Source organism: Papio anubis, chromosome 1 (genome assembly GCF_008728515.1).
Source record: "Papio anubis isolate 15944 chromosome 1, Panubis1.0, whole genome shotgun sequence".
Taxonomy (NCBI): Eukaryota; Metazoa; Chordata; class Mammalia; order Primates; family Cercopithecidae; genus Papio; species Papio anubis.
In genome coordinates, this window is record NC_044976.1 from 564,923 (window position 1) to 585,696 (window position 20,774).

The 20,774-nt window shown below is 39.5% G+C and overlaps 1 protein-coding gene across 2 annotated transcripts; it reads left to right on the forward strand.

The window, feature by feature from the left end:
* Positions 1 to 1,036: 1,036 nt before the first annotated feature.
* On the forward strand, positions 1,037 to 20,513 carry LOC101023535 (zinc finger protein 510-like). Of its 2 annotated transcripts, none has more exons than XR_002519831.2 (4): positions 1,037 to 4,198; positions 17,914 to 18,387; positions 18,570 to 18,662; positions 18,757 to 18,773. XR_002519831.2 is itself a non-coding variant. In XM_009199143.4 (4 exons), exons 1-4 carry the CDS (start codon positions 2,529 to 2,531, stop codon positions 18,777 to 18,779), a joined length of 441 nt encoding a protein of 146 aa, XP_009197407.2. In that variant the 5' UTR covers positions 1,037 to 2,528; the 3' UTR covers positions 18,780 to 20,513. The 2 variants fall into 2 exon arrangements, 1 of the variants encoding a protein (XP_009197407.2); XM_009199143.4 differs by having other exon boundaries at positions 1,037 to 2,726; positions 18,210 to 18,336; positions 18,757 to 20,513.
* Positions 20,514 to 20,774: the final 261 nt, after the last annotated feature.

The window sequence follows — 20,774 nt, forward strand, 5'->3', positions numbered from 1 at the left end:
GAGGGGAGTTTGGCTGCGGGTGACAGGCAAGGGCCAAAGAGATGTTACTTACTGGAGGGGACTTAATAGTGTTGTCCTGGGTGGAAAAATAACCTGTTATACCTGAGAGGATTTGTCTGGAGTGCTCTGTAAACACACTTTAATTCGTTCAATCTTTTCTCATTGTTTCCAGTGGCTGAACTTTCTTAAAAGTAGTCTAGGTCAAGGCGGGAGGATCACCTGAAGTCAGGAGTTCGACACCAGCCTGGCCAACATTTTGTGAAACCTTGTCTCTTCTAAAAAATACGAAAATTAGCTGGGCGTGGTGGCGCACACCTGTATAGTCCCAGCTACTTGGGAAACTGAGGCAAGAGAATCACTTGAACCGGGAGGTGGAGGTTCCAGTGAGCTGAGGTTGTGCCACCCTGCTCTAGCGTGGGCAACAGAGCGAGACTCTGTCTCTCAAAAAAAAAAAAAAAAAAAGTCTGTCACGAAATTTAGCGTCCAGTGATATGCCGAAGCTCCCGCTATCCTGGTAGCTCTTCCTGGCAGTTCGGTAAGGCTTTGCCAAACCATTTCCACCTTATGAGAAAGATGAAAAAAATTTGGCTTTGAGGAGCTGTGACTTGCCGGGGCCACATGATGTGCAGATGTTATGCTTCCTGACTTTTTGGCTAGTGTTATTCATTTTGCTCCAATTAAGTCAAAAGTTTTTTTTTTCTTTTTTTTTTTAGATTTTTGTTGACACTGAAGTCAACTAAGAACAAACATTGCTTTAAAGTACTTTCTCAGCCCCTCCGTGCCTGCCCACCCCTCCCACTGGAAAAAATAATAATAAAGTACTTTCCCTTGCCGGGCATAGTGTCTCACAGCTGTAATCATAGCACTTTGGGAGGCCAAGACAGGAGGATCGCTTGTGCACAGGAGTTTGAGACTAGCCTTGGCCATATAGGGAGACCCTATGTGTTTACAAGAAGAAAAAAAATTAGCTGGTTGTGGTGGCATGCACTTGTGGCCCCAACTGCTTGGGGGGCTGAGGTGGGAAGATCACCTGAGCCCAGGAGGGCGAAGCTACAGTGAGCTGTGGTTGTGCCACTGCACTCCAGCCTGGGTGAGAGAATGAGACTCTGTCTCAAAACCGACCAACCAACCAACCAAGCAGAAACATTCCGTTAACCATCTCTGTTCCTTGTTATCCCCAACTCTTCCTGTGAATTATGTGACCTCAAGGGCAAATAACACAAGTGTTTCCCACTTAGTGTCAGTAATCTGTTCTTGGAAATCATAAATTCTGTAGGAAAATAATAGCATATTTTACATATTTAAAGAGGGAAGATTAGACCATGTCTCACTTCTGTTCCAAACCAGTGTCTTAAAATGTAAGTAAAATACAGTACAATGCTTACTTATAAGAGATCCTTTTTGTGTATTATGTTTTTTTAAAGTCAACATGACATTTTTATGATGTGAAGAACCTTAAAACACAATTTACTAATATGCAAAGAGTTGCTTTTTGCGATTCACATGGTCTCTTAGCACCAGCAGTCTCACTGATATCCATCAAGTTGGCATTGTGATTTGCAAAACTTCGACATAAGGTTGTGATGTTCTAGTGATTGTACTTGACAAGTAATTTCACATTATCTCCTTCACATGATTTTCTTAAAAACATTGAGTTCTGGTGGCTTAGGTGTATCAGTTACTATTTTCTGTCTGAAGAACCAACGAAACTCACTGGCTTAAAAAGAAGTGACCGTTTTATTTGATAGAAGTTCTGTTGATTCACATTTTGGCGTGTGTTCACCTGGGCATTTCCTTTGCTAATGTTGTCTGGATCACAGATGAGGCTTTAGTCATCTGGTGCCTTCACTCACATGTCTGATGGTTCATGCTGACCCTTGTCCGAGAAGGCAAGCACCAGTGGGCAAGTACTTTTCCAGCCTATATTTTCATCATATTTTCCATGTCCCATTGGCAAAAGCAAGTCAAATGGCAGAGCCCTGTTCGTTATCAGAGCGTACTCTATGAGGTCTGAGATACAGGGAGACATGTCATTAGGAAACATTACTAAAACAGTATATCCCAAGAAATATACAATATGTACATTTTCCCCCCTATATAATTGTGGGCAAAAAATGTTGGGTTGCAAGATGCATCCTTTCAATGATGCGTAGGTATATAAAAGATGCATCCTTTCAATGATGCGTAGGTATATAAAAGATGCATCCTTTCAATGATGCAAAGGTATAAAAGCAAGATGTGTTCTAGTGGAAACACCTATATGGAATCGTGTAGAATCTCCATATTAGTAGTGAAATAGTTAATGTGGCTGAATTATATTTCTACAATATTAATTTCATTGAAGACTAAGTGTATATTTCTTTGGTTTAAATTATTACATTGTTTCTTTGGGCAAATTAATTGTTCCTAAATCAGTAGGTAATACATGTTTTCATTAATCCAAAAATAAATTGTATGTATCTCTACTAGTTAATGTACTTGTGGGTACATCTTCAGTGGGATATTTGTTGTCCCTTATTGAGGCATGAATGACTGTTCTGTCACAGGGAGGTTTTGTTGTTGTTTTAGTCTTTTCCAGCTATTGTGTAGAGCATTTTGGGCAGGAGAATCTAGGACCAAGCCACACCAGTTCTCTCCTTAACCCACTCCATTCGACTGTTCTCCCAGCTATGCTTCCAGAGTGCTCTGTGCGTTTCCACAATCAACAAACAGTGAATAAATCTCTGGTGAGTTATTTGTTTATATATTCCTCACTTTGTTTTACATTGCATTTTTTACCTTTATGGAGTCCATGGATTAAAATGAAAAAAATAGAAATAAGTAAAATTCAGGTTAAAGGAAATGCACATAAATAAAAGAATGCTGGCTTGTAGACATATGCAGGTTGTAAGCCATGGAACGTGAGTACAGGTATGTCTCTGGTCTTTCTGATGCTGCAACAACAAGGCAGTCACATTTGTTACGTGATTGGAATGGAACCTGGAAAGTACGCGCTACATTCTCATGGGACGGGAAGACTTGCTGTCACTAAAGTCTGGAACATTGACTGCATTGGTCACAGAGATGATGTAGTGAAAAGTTTTTTTACTACCAACCTGGAAATAAACACTATTAGCATTTTGCAGTAGAAATAGTCACTTAGTGCTAAAGCACAACTCCCGTAATGAGGTTTTTCTGGAGTTGCTGAAACTGTGTGATCTCAGACAGCTTTTGGAAGGCCCTACTTGATTCATGGCTAAAACCTAGAACATCTGGAGGATTGAGTTGACCACAGGTCCTTAACTAACCCCCCATATGTTTCTGTCAATTCATCTGTACATGGAGAATTTGTAGCAGATTGTTCACAGTTGTATTTTCTGACAAATATTTCCACTGCTCACTTGCGCTTTCATTCAGTGTAGTCTTAATTCGTTTATTCTGATGCTCACCATTAACCTAAATTATATGCAAATCCATTGGCTATTCTCTAGTCTGCCTTACATGAATCTTGTGCCATACAGTTATCCCCCTTATCCACAGTTTTGCTCTCTGTGGTTTCAGTTACCCATAGTCAACTGCAGACAGAAAAGACAATAAGATATTTTGAATATCTTGAGTATTTTGATATTTTGAATATGTTGAATACAGTAGAATAAGATATTTTGAGAGACCACATTCCTATAAGTTTTAGTATAGTATATTGTTATAATTGTTCCATTTTATTGTTGTTAGTATCATACTGTGCCTAATTTATAAATTAAACTGTTAAGGGTATGTATCTATAGGAAAAACCATAGTGTATATAAGGTTTGGTACTATACAGTTTCAGGGATCTGCTAGGGGACCTGCAGTGTATCCCCCGTGAATAAGGGGGGACTCCTGCATTTCAAATTATCATTCATGATTTTTCTCCTGGAAATTCTTCTGTGTTAGTTTCTATCATGACCTCACTGATGCTGCTTGTCTTTTTTTTCCTGAATTATTCTCCTTCTCCTTTACATAGCTTGTCCAATTGTTTGATCCAATTCCCCATCCATCCCACTGTGCAGTTCTTTTGTTGTTGTTGTTTGTTTGTTTTTTTTACCAGTTCTGCTCTCTGGTGTAGCAGTTGTGTTTCTCTCCAGCTTGGACTTCTCCAGCCTTTAGACCAGGGATCCCCATCCCCAGGCCATGAACTGGTACCAGTCTGTGACCTGTGAGGAACTGGGCTGCACAGCAGGTGAGTGGCAGGCAAGCAAGAATTACTGCCTGTGCTCTGCCTCCTGTCAGATGAATGACAGCATTAAATTCTCATAGGAGCATGAACCCTAATGTGAACTATGCATGTGAGGGATCTAGGTTCCCTGCTCCTTATGAGAATCTAATGCCTGACGAACCGTTTCATCCAAAACCATGTGAGGGGTCACACCCTGGTATATGGAAAAATTGTCTTTCACAAAACCTGGTGCCAAAAAGGTTAGGGATCGCTGCTCTAGATCACAGGTTCAACTCTCCATTGAATGATTCTTTGTAGCTATCTGAAAGGCACCTCAGGCTTAACAAATCCAAAATAAAAGTTACATCCTTCTCTCTTCCTTTACATACGGTATTAGATTAGAGAGTAATTAGCTTCTACCTTTCTATAAGAGGAGTAGTGAGAATCTGTAGCAGTCTTTAGTAAACCAGTTTTCCCTCTGGCTACAAATTATTTACATTCCTCCCATGTGCAAAATATACTTACCTGTAAAGTTTTCACCCATGGAACCATCACCACAAACAGTGCGATAAACAACCTTTGCCTCCATGAGTTTCTTCCTCCCCCCTCCCCGCCCCTTTTGGGATACAACCATTTGAGATAAGATACAGTCTCTGTATAAGTCCGTTCTCCCATTGCTATAAAAAACTACCTGGGACTAGGTAATTTATAAAGCAAAGAGGTTTAATTGGCGGACAGTTCCACAGGCCACAGAAGCAAAGAGAGGTTTGGTGGTAGGACAGTTCCACAGGCTGTACAGGAAGCAAAGAGGTTTAATTGGCGGACAGTTCCACAGGCTGTACAGGAAGCAAAGAGGTTTAATTGGCAGACAGTTCCACAGGCTGTGCAGGGAGGCGTGGCTGGGGGAGGGGCCAGTGGGGAGACTGCAGTCGTGGTGTAGGATGAAGGGGAAGCAGGCACGTCCTCTGTGTCTGGAGCAGGAGGAAGTGGGTGGTGAAGGGGGAAGTGCTGTACACTTTTAACAACCAGATCTCATGAGAATTTACTATCACAAGAACAGCAAGGGGCAAGTCTGCCCCCGATCCAGTCACCTCCCACCAGGCCCCACCTCCAGCCTTGAGGCTTACAACTGGACATGAGCTTTGGACAAGTAAACAAATCGAAACCATACCATCCTCTTAACAGATTTTTAAGTATGCAATTCAGTATTAGCTACATGCGTTGGTCTGTAGATTTGATATTTAGAACTTACTCGTTGCATAACTAAAACTTATACCCTGTGACCAATACCTCCCCAGTTACCCTTCCCCCTCAGCCCTTGGTAACCACGATTCAGCTCTATGTTTTTGTAAGTTTAACTGTTTCACATTTTTATGTACATGGAGTTCCACAGGCTGTACAGAAAATATAGCTTAATTTGTGCTGGAACAACAAAATACTTCAGACTTGGTAATTAATAAAGAACAGAAATTTGTTCTTAACAGTTCTGGAGGCTGGGAAGTCCAAGATCAAGGCACTGTCATCTGGTGCCTGATGAGAGACTTCTTCCTGTATCTGTACATGGTGGAGGCAAAAGAGTGATGGAGAATGAATGCGCTCCCAGCCCATTCAAGAGGGAAGAGCCCTCACCTCATCACTCCCTGGAGGCCTCACCTTACAGTACTGTCACCTTGGTGATTAGATTTCAACATAGGAATTTGAGGGGAATACATACATCCAGACTATTGCATACATCCAGATGGGATTATGTAATACTTTGTTCCTGTTTGGCTTATTTCTTCACTTAGCACAATATCTTTCTGGTATGTGCATGTTTTTGCAAATGGCAAGATTTTCTTCATTTTTAAGGCTGAGTAATATTTCATTGCATGTATAGACCACATTTTCTTTATGCATTCATTGTTATTGAGAGTTCTTATTACAAATGGGGAAGTGGTTTTTAATATTGGTTTAATTTTTGTTATTGAAAACGTTTTTAGATGGTTAGATTCTTTTTGAAAATAAATATACTCTGTTGAGGCAGTTTTAATTTCACAGCAGAATTAGGAAGTACATAGATTTCCCATATACCCTGATCCACATATATATGTAGCCTTCGCCCTTTTCAACACCTCCGCCCACCATAGTAGTACATTTGTTAAAATGAGGAACCTACACTGAGACATCATAGTTGTCCAAGGGCCATAGTTTGCATTAGGGTTTACTCTTGTGGTTTTACATGCTATGGGTTTGAGTAAAGTTTAATGACATGTATCCAGCCTTACAGTACCCCACAGGACACTTTCTTTGTTCTAAAAGCCATCCCTGCTCTTCCTGTTTATTGTTTATCATCCCTAACCTTGCAAACCATCTCCATCATTTTGCAGAATGTTACATAGTTGCAGTTATATAGTAAGTAGCCTTTTCAGACTGCCTTCTTTTACTTAGTAATATGCATTTAAGGTTCCTCCTTTTGAGGACAAGATAGCCCATTTCTTTTTAGTGCTGAATTATGTTCCATTCTGTATACCATAGTTTATCCATTCCCTTACTCAAGGGCATCTTGGTTGCTTCCAAATTTTAGCTATTTTGAATAAAGCTGCTATAAATCCCTGTTTACAGGTTTTTATGCTAGCATTTATTTTCACCTCCTTTGGGTAAATACCAAGAGGTGCAGTTGCTGGATCATATGGTAAGAATGTGTTTACTTTTGTAAGAACAACCAAATTGTCCTCCAACTGAGTGACTATACTATTTTGCATTTGCACACTGTGAAGGAGAATTCCTGTTGCTCCACATTCTCACTGTCAGTTGTTGTCAGTGCTCCAAATTTTGGCCATTCTACTAGATATGTAGCGGTATCTCGGTATTTCGTTGTTTTAATATGTTACCCTAATGTTACAGAATATACTGCATTCTTTTATGTGTTTATTTCCTGTATGTTTCTCATCATTGGTGAGGTATCTGTTAAGGTCTTTGGTCTGTTTTATTTAGTGGTTTTCTTACTGTAGAGGTTTCAGTGTTTTTGGAATGTTTTGTGTAACAGTCTCTTTACCAAGATATGTCTTTTGCAGATATTTTCTCCCAGTCTGTGGCTTTTCTTCTCATTGTTGTGACATTGGCTTTTGCAGAACAGAAGTTTTCAATTTTAATGAAGTCTTGTTTATGAATCATTTTAAAGTGGATGTTGACATTGGTGTTATATCTAAAAAGTCATTACCTTTCCCAGGATCATCTAGGTTTTTTCCTTTGTTATTTTCTACAGTTTTTAACTTTTGCATTTTACATTGAAGTCTATGATCCATTTTGAGTTAATTTTTGTGATGAGCATAAGATCTATGTCTAGATTCAGTTTTTTGTTTTTTGTTTTTTTATTAAATGTGGATTTCTAGTTGTCCCCACATCATTTGTTGAAAACAGCAACTCTGCTTTATTGCATCAGTTTACTGTATTTATGTGGGTGTATTTCTGGGCTCTTTATTCTGTTCCATTGTTATGTTTGCCTACAGTGAATCTATATAATAAGGCTTAAAGTTAGGTAGTGTTAGTCTTCCAACTTTGTTCTTAAGTAATTGACTATTCTTGGTCTTTTGCTTCTCCATGTGAACTTTAGAATCAGGTTTACTTGTATTTTGTTTATTAAGGTTTTGTACTATTCCTCATACAGATCTTGTTACATTTGTTAAATTTATACGTAAGTATTTCATCTTTTGGGTGCTAAAGATAAGTAGCACTGTGTTTTTCATAGCAAATTGCACTTGGCTGTTGCTGGTGCGTTGGAAAGCAGTTAGCTTCCTCCTTTAACCTTGTGTTCTGTGATCTTGCTTTTCAGTTCCAGGAGGGGGTTTTTTTTGGTTTGATCTTTTTTCTTTTCTTTTCTTTTTTTTTTTTAGATTTTCTGCGTAGACAATCCTGTTGTCTGTGAACAAAGTTTTATTTATTCCTTCCCAATCTGTATGCCTTTAATTATATTTTCTTGCCTGATGGCATTCGCTAGTATTTTCAGTATGATATTGAAAGGGGTGATGAGAAAGTAGATCTTTTTCTTCCTCCTGATATTGTGGAAAAGCTTTGAGTTTCTGATTATTAAGTATTATGTTCACTGTAGTTTTGTGTAGATATTCTTTATTAATTTCAGGAAGTTCCCCTCTTAGCTTATTGAGAGTTTTTATCATGAATGAATGCTGGATTTTGTCAACTGCTTTTTCTGCACCGGATCATGTGATTTTTCCTTTTCAGCCTCTTGATATAATGAATTACATTAATTGATGTTCAAATGTTGAACCAGCCTGGTATCCCCAGAATAAATCTCACTTGGTGATGGTGTATGATTCTTTCTATATATTGTTGGATTTGATGTGCCAATGTTTTTGAGGATTTTTATATGTATTTTTATGAGAGATCATGGTCTGTGGTTTTCTATTTTGAAATGTCATTGGAATAATGCTGGCCTCACAGAATGAACTAGGAAGTATTTCAACAGCTTCTATCCTCTGAAATAGATTGTGGGGAATGGGTATAATTTCTTCCTGAAATATTTGGTCAGTTTACCAGTGAATATATCTGGGTCAGGTACTTTCTGTTCTGAAGGTTATTAAAAAATGGGTTATTCGGATTGTGTGTTTCTTCTTCTTTTTTTTTTTTTTTTTGAGATGGAGTCTTGCTCTGTTGCCCAGACTGGAGTGCAGTGGCGCGATCTCAGCTCACTGCAAGCTCCACTTCCCGGGTTCACACCATTCTCCTGCCTCAGCCTCCTGAGTAGCTGGGATTACAGGCGCCCAACACCACGCCCGGCTAATTTTTTGTATTTTTAGTAGAGATGGGGTTTCACCATGGTCTCCATTCTCCTGACCTTGTGATCCGCCCGCCTCGGCCTCCCAAAGTGCTGGGATTACAGGTGTGAGCCACCGTGCCCAGCCTGTGTGTTTCTTCTTGTGTGAGTTTCAGTAAATTGTGTCTTTCAAGGAAGCAGCCCATTTGAACTGGATGATCAGATGTATGCACAGAGTTGTTCAGAGTATTTCCTTATCCATTTAACATCCACGGGATGTGTGGTGGCATCCCCTCTTTCATTTATATTATTATTATTATTTTTTTTTTGAGATGGAGTCTTGCTCTGTCGCCCAGGCTGGAGTGCAGTGGCGCGATTTCAGCTGACTGCAAGCTCTGCCTCCCGGGTTTACACCAGTCTCCTGCCTCAGCCTCCCGAGTAGCTGGGACCACAGGCGCCTGCCACCTTGCCCGGCTAATTTTATGTATTTTTTAGTAGAGATGGGGTCTCACTGTGTTAGCCAGGATGGTCTCGATCTCCCGACCTTGTGATCCGCCCGTCTCGGCCTCCCAAAGTGCTGGGATTACAGGCTTGAGCTACTACTCCTGGCCCTCATTTATGATATTATTAGTTTCTACTTTTTTCCTTAACCTGGCTATAGGCTTTTTAATTTTATTGGCCTTTTAAAAGAACCAGCTTTGTTGTTGATAATATTCTCTTGATTTTTGTGTTTTCCATTTCATTGATTTCTGCAATAATTTATTTTCTTCTTCTTACTTTGGATTTAATCTGCTCATTTTTTTCTTTATTTTAGATCATTCTTATTTTCTAATATATGCATTTGATGCCATAAATTTTCTTCTAAGCCATGCTTTTGCTGTATTCTACACATTTTGATACGTTGTGTTTTTATTTTCATTTTTATTTAGTGAAAATATTTGTTAGGCCCAGCATGGTGGCTCACACTTGTAATCTCAGCCAGGGAGGCTGAGATTTGGGAGGCCAAGGCAGGAGGACTACTTGAGGCTAGGAGTTTGAGATCAGCTTGAGCACCTATAGCAAGACCCTGTCTCTACAAGAACATTTTAAAAAGTTATCAGGGAGGCCGGGCGCGGTGGCTCACGCCTGTAATCCCAGCACTTTGGGGAGGCCGACGCGGGCGGATCACGAGGTCAGGAGATCGAGACCATCCTGGCTAACACGGTGAAACCTCGTCTCTACTAAAAATACAAAAAAAAAAAAAAAAAAAATTAGCTGGGCAAGGTGGCGGGCGCCTGTAGTCCCAGCTACTCGGAGGCTGAGGCAGGAGAATGGCATGAACCCAGGAGGCGGAGCTTGCAGTGAGCCGAGATGGTGCCACTGCACTCCAGCCTGGGCAACAAAGCAAGACTCCGTCTCAAAAAAAAAAAAAAGTTATCAGGGAGACATGTGCCTGTATTTTCAGCCACTGGTGAGACTGAGGTGAGAGGATTGCTTGAGCCCAGGCGTTCAAGGCTGCAGTTAGCTTTGATCATGCCACTGCACTCCAGCCTGGGTGACAGTGAGACCCTGTCTCTAATAATAAAATATTAATTTCTCTTGAGATTTCTTCTTTGATCCATTCATTATTTAGAAGGTGTTCTTTTGTCTCACTATATTTAGAGATTTTCCACTTGTCTATTGCTCATTTTAAGTTTTGATTTCATTGTGGTCTAAGAGTGCATATGGCAAGATTTGTTATTTTAAATTGGTTAAAGGGTATTTTATGGTTCACAGTGTGGTATATCTTGGTGATTATTGAGCCTGAAAAGAATGTATATTTTACTGTTGTTGGATGAAGTCTATAAATAGCAATTGTATTTGTAAGAATTAAATAAAGAGGAGAGAAACATGAAAGGTGTCTTGCCAGTTAAGACAGATTTATTTTAGAGAAAACAAACCTGAGAGACGCCTTCTGGCCGAGTTAGGTCAGAGGCTCACTCTTACAGACAGAGTTTTAAGGATTCAGGGCGGGAAAGTTTATTAAGGCTTGGACTGCTTCTGTGTCTGTGTTGTGCCTATCTGGGAGGGAGAGTTGTGTGTCTGTCCCCATGCATCTTTCTGCAGCTGCAGGCATGTCCCAAGTCTGCTTTTAGCTTCCCTGTCTTAGTGCACCTGAAGGGAAAGCCATGTGCTGATTAAATTATCAAGCCCCACTGTTTTACTGGGCCTGTTGTATGAGGGTGAAGTTTGGCAGTGAAACTTTACCCAAGAGACTTCCCCTCACCTCCCTCTGGGGCTGAGCTGTCTTATCGGTATTTTACTGTCTGCTCTGTCTGGCTACTTGTAGTTAGAAGAGAAATGATTTCCTTGAAGTGCATGAGGCAAAGAAGGGAGCTGGAACTTAAAGTGGCGGTGTTTGTCCGAGGTGATGGTGTGCCTGCTCTGTCAGTATCCAGTTTATATTAATACTGAATTCAACTATATTGTTACTAATTTCTGCCTACTGGATCTGTTTCTTTTTTCTTTCCTTTTTTTTTTTTTTTTAAATTATGCTTTAAGTTCTAGGCTACATGTGCACAGCATGCAGGTTTGTTACATATGTATCCATGTGCCATGTTGGTTTGCTGCACCCGTATTTATCCTAATGCTATCCCTCCACCCTCCCCCCACCCCATGACAGGCCCCGGTGTGTGATGTTCCCCTTCCTGTGTCCAAGTGTTCTCACTGTTCAATACCCACCTATGAGTGAGAACATACGGTGTTTGGTTTTTTGTCCTTGCGATAGTTTGCTGAGAATGATGGTTTCCAGCTGCATCCATGTCCCTACAAAGGACAGGAACTCATCCTTTTTTATGGCTGCATAGTATTCCATGGTGTATATGTGCCACATTTTCTTAATCCAGTCTATAATTGATGGACATTTGGGTTGGTTCCAAGTCTTTGCTATTGTGAATAGTGCTGCAATAAACATATGTGTGCATGTGTCGTTATAGCAGCATGTTTTATAATCCTTTGGGTATATACCCAGTAATGGGATGGCTGGGTCAAATGGTATTTCTAGTTCTAGATCCTTGAGGAATCGCCACACTGTCTTCCACAATGGTTGAACTAGTTTACAGTCCCACCAACAGTGTAAAAGTGTTCCTATTTCTCCACATCCTCTCCAGCACCTGTTGTTTCCTGACTTTTTAATGATCGCCATTCTAACTGGTGTGAGATGGTATCTCATTGTGGTTTTGATTTGCATTTCTCTGATGGCCAGTGATGATGAGCATTTTTTCATGTGTCTGTTGGCTGCATAAATGTCGTCGTCTTTTGAGAAGTGTCTGTTCATATCCTTCGCCCACTTTTTGATGGGGTTGTTTTTTTCTTGTAAATTTGTTTGAGTTCTTTGTAGGTTCTAGATATTAGCCCTTTGTCAGATGAGTAGATTGCAAAAATTTTCTCCCATTCTGTAGGTTGCCTGTTCACTCTGATGGTAGTTTCTTTTGCTGTGCAGAAGCTCTTTAGTTTAATTAGATCCCATTTGTCAATTTTGGCTTTTGTCGTCATTGCTTTTGGTGTTTTAGACATGAAGTCCTTGACCATGCGTATGTCCTGAATGGTATTGCCTAGGTTTTCTTCTGGGGTTTTTATGGTTTTAGGTCTAACATTTAAGTCTTTAATCCATCTTGAATTAATTTTTGTGTAAGTTGTAAGGAAGGGATCCAGTTTCAGCTTTCTACCTATGGCTGCCTGCTGGGTCTGTTTCTAATGGAGAGTGTTGATGTCTCAAATTGTGATAGTGGATCCATCTATTTCTCTTTCCAGTTTTGTTTTTGCCTCATGTCATTTGACAGTCTGTTGTCAGGTGCATACACATTAAGGATTGTCATCTTTTTGGAGGATTAACTGCTATGTCATGATGAAGTACCATTCTTTTTCCATGATAACTTACTTTCTTTGAAGTCTACTTTGTGTGAAATATAGTTACTCTTTTTTTTTTTGAGACAGAGTTTCACTTTTGTTGCCCAGGCTGGAGTGCAAGGGTGTGATCTCAGCTCACTGCAACCTCTGCCTCCTCGGTTCAAGCGATTCTCTTGCCTCACCCTCCCAAGTAGTTGGGATTACAGGTGCCCAACACCATGTCCAGCTGACTTTTGTATTTTTTTTAATAGAGACGTTTCACCTTGTTGGCCAGACTGATTTTGAACTCCTGACCTCAAGTGATCCACCCACCTCAGCCTCCCAAAGTGCTGGGATTACAGGTGTGAGCCACTGCACCTGGCCACTCCTGCTTTCTTATTGTTAGCATTGTATATTTTTCTCTGTTTACTTTTAATTAATGAGTGGTTTTATATTTAAAATGGGTTTCTTGTAGACAACATATGGTTGGGTCTTGTATTTTGATCCACTTTGACAATCTCTGTTTTAATTCGTGAATTTAGACCATTGATATTCAAAGTGATTATTGATATAGTTGAATTAATAACTGCCGTATTTGTTATTGTTATTATTCCCATATTATTTTGTCTTCTACTCTTTCTGCCTTTTGAGATGTTAACTGAGCATTTTATATGATTCCATTTTCTCTTCTTTCTTAGCGTGTGTTTTCTTTATAGCTATAATTTTTTAAACTTTTTGTACTAGTTTAAAAAGTTGCTCTAGGGTTTCAATATACACTTACAAGTCCAGTTTCAAATAATACTGTACTGCTTCACAAGTAGCGTGACTATCTTCTAACATAATTTTTCTCTTCCATTTTCCTGTCCCTTGTGTCGTTGTCATCATTCATTTCAACTACATATAAGCACACATAATCGTGCATGTGTATATAATTGTACATAATATGTAGATTGGTTAAGATACCCTCATTCTTTCTTTACTGCTCTTCCTTTCCTTATGTAGATCCAGGTATATGACCTATATCTTTTTCTTCTCTCTAAATAATTCTTAATGGTATGAAAGTGATAATTTTAAAAATTGGTTTGATTGATACTTAGTGCATACGATATGTTAGGCTTGATTCTAAGCCATTGCACGTACATATTTAATAGACATGATACATAAATGTTTAAAATTAGGAACCCAGAGATTCATTGGTAGCAACAAATTGACATGTTTTAAATCCTATTTGGTAACTGTAAAACTATCATACAAATTTACTATTTAAGTTTACAGTAAATGAACATACCATTGTTAAAAATTTTATTAGAAAGTTGGACTAACTAGGCTGGAAGATAAATGGGTAGCACAATTGAACAGTAAGCAGAGGATACACATTATTAGCTAATGATAGACAAAAATATTTTAGAAGAAAAAATACTAGGACTAAAAAATGCGACTGAATTTGTAACAGCAGAAATACAGCAGATCACTTTTTGAGGCATGGTGATATACTAACAGAAGCTATCATTTAATGTGTAACCACAGTCCATTGTGCTCCTCATTACATCAAATAACTTTTTGAACTAATAAACTAATTAAGTAACATTTCACGATATTGTACCAATGTACCAAAAGTATAACTTGCATTTCTATATCCTAACAATATATCTGACAAAAATCCAGAAATAAATCCATTTAACATAATGTCAAAAAGAATAAAGTACTTAGGAATAAATATAACCAAGATGGTGAAGGATCTATACATCAAAAACTGTAAAATATTAATGAAAGCAATTATAGGAGACACAAATAAAACAAAATATGTTGTGTTCCTGAAAAAGGTTTCTTTAAACATCCGTAGTCCCCAAAGTGATATACAGATTCAAATCAGTCTATCAAAATTTCAATAGCATATTTCACAAAAATAGAAAAAAAATTCTTAAGTTTAGAATCATAAAAGAGTAAAGCAATTTTGAGTAAGAAAGGCAAAGCTGGAGGCATTATATTTCCCGATTTTAAACTGCATAGCAAAGCTGTAGTCATCAAAACGGAATGATACTGGCATAAAAACAGACACATAGACCAATGGAACAGAATAGAGAGGTCAGAAATGTATCAGTCAGCCTGGCCTGAGTCAATTAATTTTCAACAAAGGCATACAAATACACACGAGAAAACAAACTCTTCAGTAAATGATGGGAAATCTGGTTATCCACATGCAAAAAAATTGGACCACATTTTACACCATACAGAAAAGTAAATTGAAAATGGATTATGGCAAGATATGAAAACAACCTGAATGTCCATAGAAATATAAGTGAATATAGAAAATGTCATATAGTTGCACACCATGGTTTGTGTCTCACCCCAATACTTTGGGAGGCTGAGACTGAAAGACTGCCTTAGGCCAGGAATTCAAGATCAGCCTCGGTAACACAGTGAGATCTCATGTCTACAAAACAACAAAAAAATTAGCTGGGCATAGTGGTACACTTCTGTAGTCCTAGCTACCCAGGAGGCTGAGGAGGGAGGATTTACTTGAGCCCATGAGGTTACAGTTGTCTATGATTGTGCCACTACACTCCATCCTGGGTGACAGAGTGAGATCCAGCAGCAGGATTGTCTGGGTGGCCCTTTTCTCTGGGGAGAGGCTGGTGCTGTGAAGGTGCTGCGAGCGCCTCTGCTTAAACGAAAGGATTACCATGTGTGTACCTGAGAGCAGCGTGAGTCTCGTAAGGCAGACGTCCCTAATTTTTGGAAAACACAATAGGAACAGCTGGGTTTCACACTTTTCCATGTGTGAGCTCATTTTTGTAGATAACTTTGGCCTAGTCGATTGTGTGGTCTCAGTGTTTGTCATCAAAACAGGTATCTCCCAATAGTCCAACCTTGGTAATCACTTGAATTTGTATCTTCCAAATCTTGCAGTAAAATTAGAGGTTAGGCTTCCAAGTAACGATTTTGCGGGGACACACACTTTTAGACCATAGCCGAAGTGGTCTGTAGTCCTGTCAACAGGGCTTATTTCTTTTAGTGAGCTCTTCTTTCTTTTGAACTGTGAACTTCACAAGTGTTGCTCTTTTTTTTTTTCCTTCTATTTTAGGTGAGACATGATGGCTAGAGTGGGTTGGAGTTGGGTATTTCCCTTCACCTAGGTCATTGAAGCTGTTAATACCACATCAGGCTAGGCTTTGGTTAAGAAGCAATGCAGTACTCTTTCATATTTCAAAATGATTTGCCTTTTCCCCGCCTGCCTGCAGGTGGAAGCAGGAGGGGAGCTGTCTCCAGTGTTTACTGTAGGAGGCTACTTAAGCTCCTAGTGGTAAATTTCACAGTACTGTGGAGTCACCCTCATGACTGGGTCCCCCTGGAGTTTTTAACTTCTGGAGTTGTTCGCGCTGAGCCTCTCACAGTTTGTTAGTTACAGTTCAGAGTTTCCTCCTCCTGCACTGGTTCCCATGGTGATTTTTGCTAGTGAATCTCTGTTCTTGTTTTTGCCTGTCTATATCTCCAATCTTGGGGCAGTGGATTGTCCTGTGTTCTCCCTCCCTTACAGATCCAAGAAGAGTTGCTGATTTTTCAGTTTCTTCAGCTTTTCATTTGTTGTTAAGATGGAATGATGGGCCGGGCGCGGTGGCTCAAGCCTGTAATCCCAGCACTTTGGGAGGCCGAGACGGGTGGATCACGAGGTCAGGAGATCGAGACCATCCTGGCTAACACGGTGAAACCCCGTCTCCACTAAAAAAATACAAAAAACTAGCTGGGCGAAGTGGCGGCGCCTGTAGTCCCAGCTACTCGGGAGGCTGAGGCGGGAGAATGGCGTGAACCTGGGAGGCGGAGCTTGCAGTGAGCTGAGATCCGGCCACGGCACTCCAGCCTGGGCGACAGAGCAAGACTCCGTCTCAAAAAAAAAAAAAAAGATGGAATGATGACTTTCAAGCTTCTTACATGCAGAAATAGAAACCCGGAATGTGTTTCTAAAAGTACGTTGTGTATGTCTATGTGGAAAATTGAAGAATTTTTCTTTATAGAACTGTGAATATGGTTATATTAGTATACTTATTGAGCTTTATTTGTAGAATAATCTTCGAAAGTTTGTCTTGGTCAGTGTTTCTGTAGATTCTGCATTTGTTCATTTTTTCTTTTAATCTCTTAAACTGTGATGGCTACGAGTACCTTACAAATTCTGATACTTTCCACATATTTATCTTCTGCTTAGATATCTTTTCTGAACTCTGGAATTGTATATCCAGTTGCTAGTTGGACGTCCCCACGTACGGTACCTCAGATGTTTCCAATATGATCTAAGTCTGTGTCACTTCTGGTCGTCATATTTTTAATTTTCTAAATTTGCAGTGCCATTACCTCACTAGACATGATTCTGCATCATCTGAAAGTGAAACTCCCCATTTTACCCCCTGCACAGCAAATTAGCACCAAATTCTTTTTCTTTTCCCCTTTTCCTTTTTAAGGATTGCTTCCCTGTTCTGTATTCTTACTGCTCTGTGATAGGATGAATGTGGTCATCTATCACTCTGTTTTCTTCCCCTCTGAATCTCCCCAAAGTCCTTACCCATTCTCCCTCTAGGCGACTGTGAAAATGCATATTTGGTCATGTAACATACTTGTTCTTACAGGTATTTACACGCATTACACTCACAGATGAGTGTAAACATTACACAGATTTACACATTATTTACACCCGGTGGTTAGGGAAATAGGAGTGTGCACCCTAAGGGTGGACACAAGCAGTCATTGGGCATGAGGAAGGAAATGTTCAGATGCTTATGTACATTATTTTAATTTATAAATAATTTAAAAATAACTTTTGGAGTTAGGTCAGATATTTACATGCAGACTTACTCCCTAATCAGTTCCTTCAGTGTTGTGTTCTCTCTCATCACAGCCCGGGATCATTCAGCTAGACATGGTGCTGTGTGCAGTTCCGTTAATATGGTATGTGTTCTTCGTGTCCTTATGACTAGACTCCAGTGTTGCCTCAAAGTCACGAGAACACATGGTTCACATGAAGTACTAAGCATCTTTGGTTTTTCAATGAAGTGCAACTTTCTAATGCAATATAGAACTGTATTTTCTCCTTTCTTACTGCAGTCGACATTAAACTTATGTCTCTACTAATTAATCTATCATGTTGTTCTAGGTATGTGTTTATAATTTTTGTCATCATACCAGATCACAGAATTTTTTTCTACTTTTATCTTTCACAATAAGGATGATTCTACATCTACAAGGTAAACTTTGTAATCTATTTTATTAACAAAACATGATAGTGGCAGGATACTTCTACTATGCTTGTTCTTTCTCCATATAGAGTACAGAGAAGCTACAGTTTATGTAAGATACACATAAGAGACATGCCGCTACAGAAGAATGAACTCTGACATTCCTATCTTGTGACCCTGGGCTGATGACTTGAGGAGAAATGTGCCATTACAGGGGTTGGTGTCCTTTGAGGAGGTGGCCGTGCACTTCACCTGGGAGGAGTGGCAGGACCTGGATGAAGCACAGAGGACACTATACAGGGACGTGATGCTGGAGACCTACAGCAGCCTGGTGTCACTGGGTGAGTGAAGCTGCCCAGTAACCCCCAGAAGCAACACTTACTTCCATGTTGGTAAGTATAGGAAGCATTTATAAGGTTTAATGGTATTCCATGTGAAGAATGTGTCAACCCTCTCTAACAAAAGATTCAAATAGGCTCCTTCATTATACAGCTTCTGAAACCGAGCTGTTGTCATTCTGAAAAGGACTTTACTTTGCAGTTTGGCTAAGTCCTCCATTATTTCCCATTACCAGGCCATTGCATTACCAAACCTGAGGTGATCTTCAAGTTGGAGCAAGGAGCAGAGCCATGGTTAGGAGAAGAATGGGCAAACCAGTGCCTCTCAGGTTAGTCAACTGCATCCTGGGCAAGGAAGCCAGGAAGAGTAAAGCCCGGCAGATATTTGCATCGTTGACTTGTTTTCACCACTTTTTCTCCCAGGTCCCATACCTGAGGACAGCTGATCTTTATGCATCAAACATGTGAATTCTATCATCTCCAAGGAGGGCTTTCATGCATATATCCCTGCATTTTATTTTGCGAATATTTTAAAATATTTACTCAATCTAGTCCCTACCTTGCTCTTCTTAGACATGTTTCTTTGCTATTCATTTTCTCAATTTTCTCAGTTGTTTTCTTTTCCTCCATTTTCATGGACTGTTTTTTTTCCCCCGGACATTTATTCATACATCCGTTGATTCTTTCAACACATCTTAATTGAGTAGCTTGTAAGCCATGGTAACTTTATACTTGGCGTTTATAACAGCAATGGTCAAAATAATGTCTTTTTTCATAAAGTGTACATTGTGATAAGAGAAACAAAATAATATATGTTAAGTAGTTGTAAAAGAACCATGTGGAATATTTAACCAGAGTGAGTAAAAAAGGGATAAAATTTAGGAAAGATGGTAAGACAATGCAGTGTTAGAGGCGTTGTTAACTTTGGCAAAACTCCAGTTCAATTTAACTCTTTTCCAATTGTGGCACATAGTAGGTGAATATAAATATATATGTAAAGAGTAGACATCACAATTGGAGATACAAACTTAAAAATCGGTAAGTCAAAGCTGGTGTTTAGAATCATAATTATAGAAGAGGTCACCTAGGGAGTTGAACAAAAAATAAGAACAATCTCATAGTGAGGCTTTTTTTATAATGACATCAGAAATCCTTACAGTGAGGAGGACCCAGCATAAGAGCATGGAACAGGATAGGCCTGGAATTTGGAAGAGAACCAGGAGATTCTGGATTCCAAAGCCTATTGAAGCAAAGGTTTCATGTTGAAGGGCTGAGATTTCTGTTTGGCAGTAGACAATGACAAGTGTACAAGAGACCCCATTTTTCTCTGAAACTAGGAGACAGCTGAAACTTGAACACACAAAAGCCTTCAGAAGCATTGAATTATGAAGCAGGGATGGATGTGCCAAGAATTTGGGGGGAGAATATCAGGTCTATTCATCTCGGAAGGAGCCAATAAATGATTTTTCAAAGATGGTGAACCCCACCCGAGTTCCAGAACTGAATCCTTAGGACCAGCAGGGAGGGGATGCCCACAGTGGTGGAGTGGAGCTTCATGTATCTATTACAGTTCTGAGAAGCTAAGCGAGTCAGGTTGTTAGAAATTTGAAAGCGGCAGTCTTCACCTAGTTTGGAGGAGAGATTTTGTATTTGAAAAATGCCCAGATGCCTATAGACATTCCCAGGGAAGCATGAAAGCTAAAGAAACACTGGTGTAAAATCTGGTCCTGAAGACAAGTGGCCATGGTGGGCACCTGCAGGTAGCTGATCCAGGAATACCTTATCATCTTCAAGGCGGAATGAGAAAAATAGCACAAGATGCCTCCCATTGTTACAAGAATGAAATGGAGAAAAACAATAGAGAAAACAGTTGGCAGGTGATAAGCCCTTAGGGGAAAATTACAACTAGGTGTAGGTGAATATTTTTTACCAAATATTTTTAATGAAACAACAGTGAAAAACATAATTTCACATTAGAAAATCTAGTAATGTAATTTCTTATATTAAGTTAGTAGGAACAGCCATGTGCTTATAAAACCAGTCCTGATTATTGATTTTTAAAGAATCTTATGCCACTAGGAGAGAAAGTAACTTCATTGAGTCTTTATATAAGCATTCCATAACAAATGCTTGTGTGTGGTTCATGGATTTTTGTTTTGCTTTGTTTTGTTTTTTCTTCGTTACAGGTGTCCAGACAGTTGATATAATTGAAAGAAGCCAGGAAATTAATCATAGACGTATATGGCAAGTTGCAGTCACCAACAGCAAAACATCAACCAAGGAAACAGTTGAATTAGGAAAAATACTTAATTTGAGCTTAAACCATATTCCAGATGTGATGGTAAATAATGCACACTATTCAGGAATGAGGCCTGAGGAGTTAAATGTAAGTCAGAACATACATATCTCGATTGAGCCTCATGAAATGCAGGCAGGAGGAA

What these genes read in the sequence shown, in the direction of transcription:
- LOC101023535 (XM_009199143.4), top strand. Translation starts at nt 2,529, where the DNA reads ATGACTGTTCTGTCACAGGGAGGTTTTGTTGTTGTTTTAGTCTTTTCC. An exon ending in AAACAGTGAATAAATCTCTG is followed by an intron (nt 2,727 to 18,209) that starts GTGAGTTATTTG and finishes GTGCCATTACAG; the next exon opens with GGGTTGGTGTCCTTTGAGGA. An exon ending in CAGCAGCCTGGTGTCACTGG is followed by an intron (nt 18,337 to 18,569) that starts GTGAGTGAAGCT and finishes TCCCATTACCAG; the next exon opens with GCCATTGCATTACCAAACCT.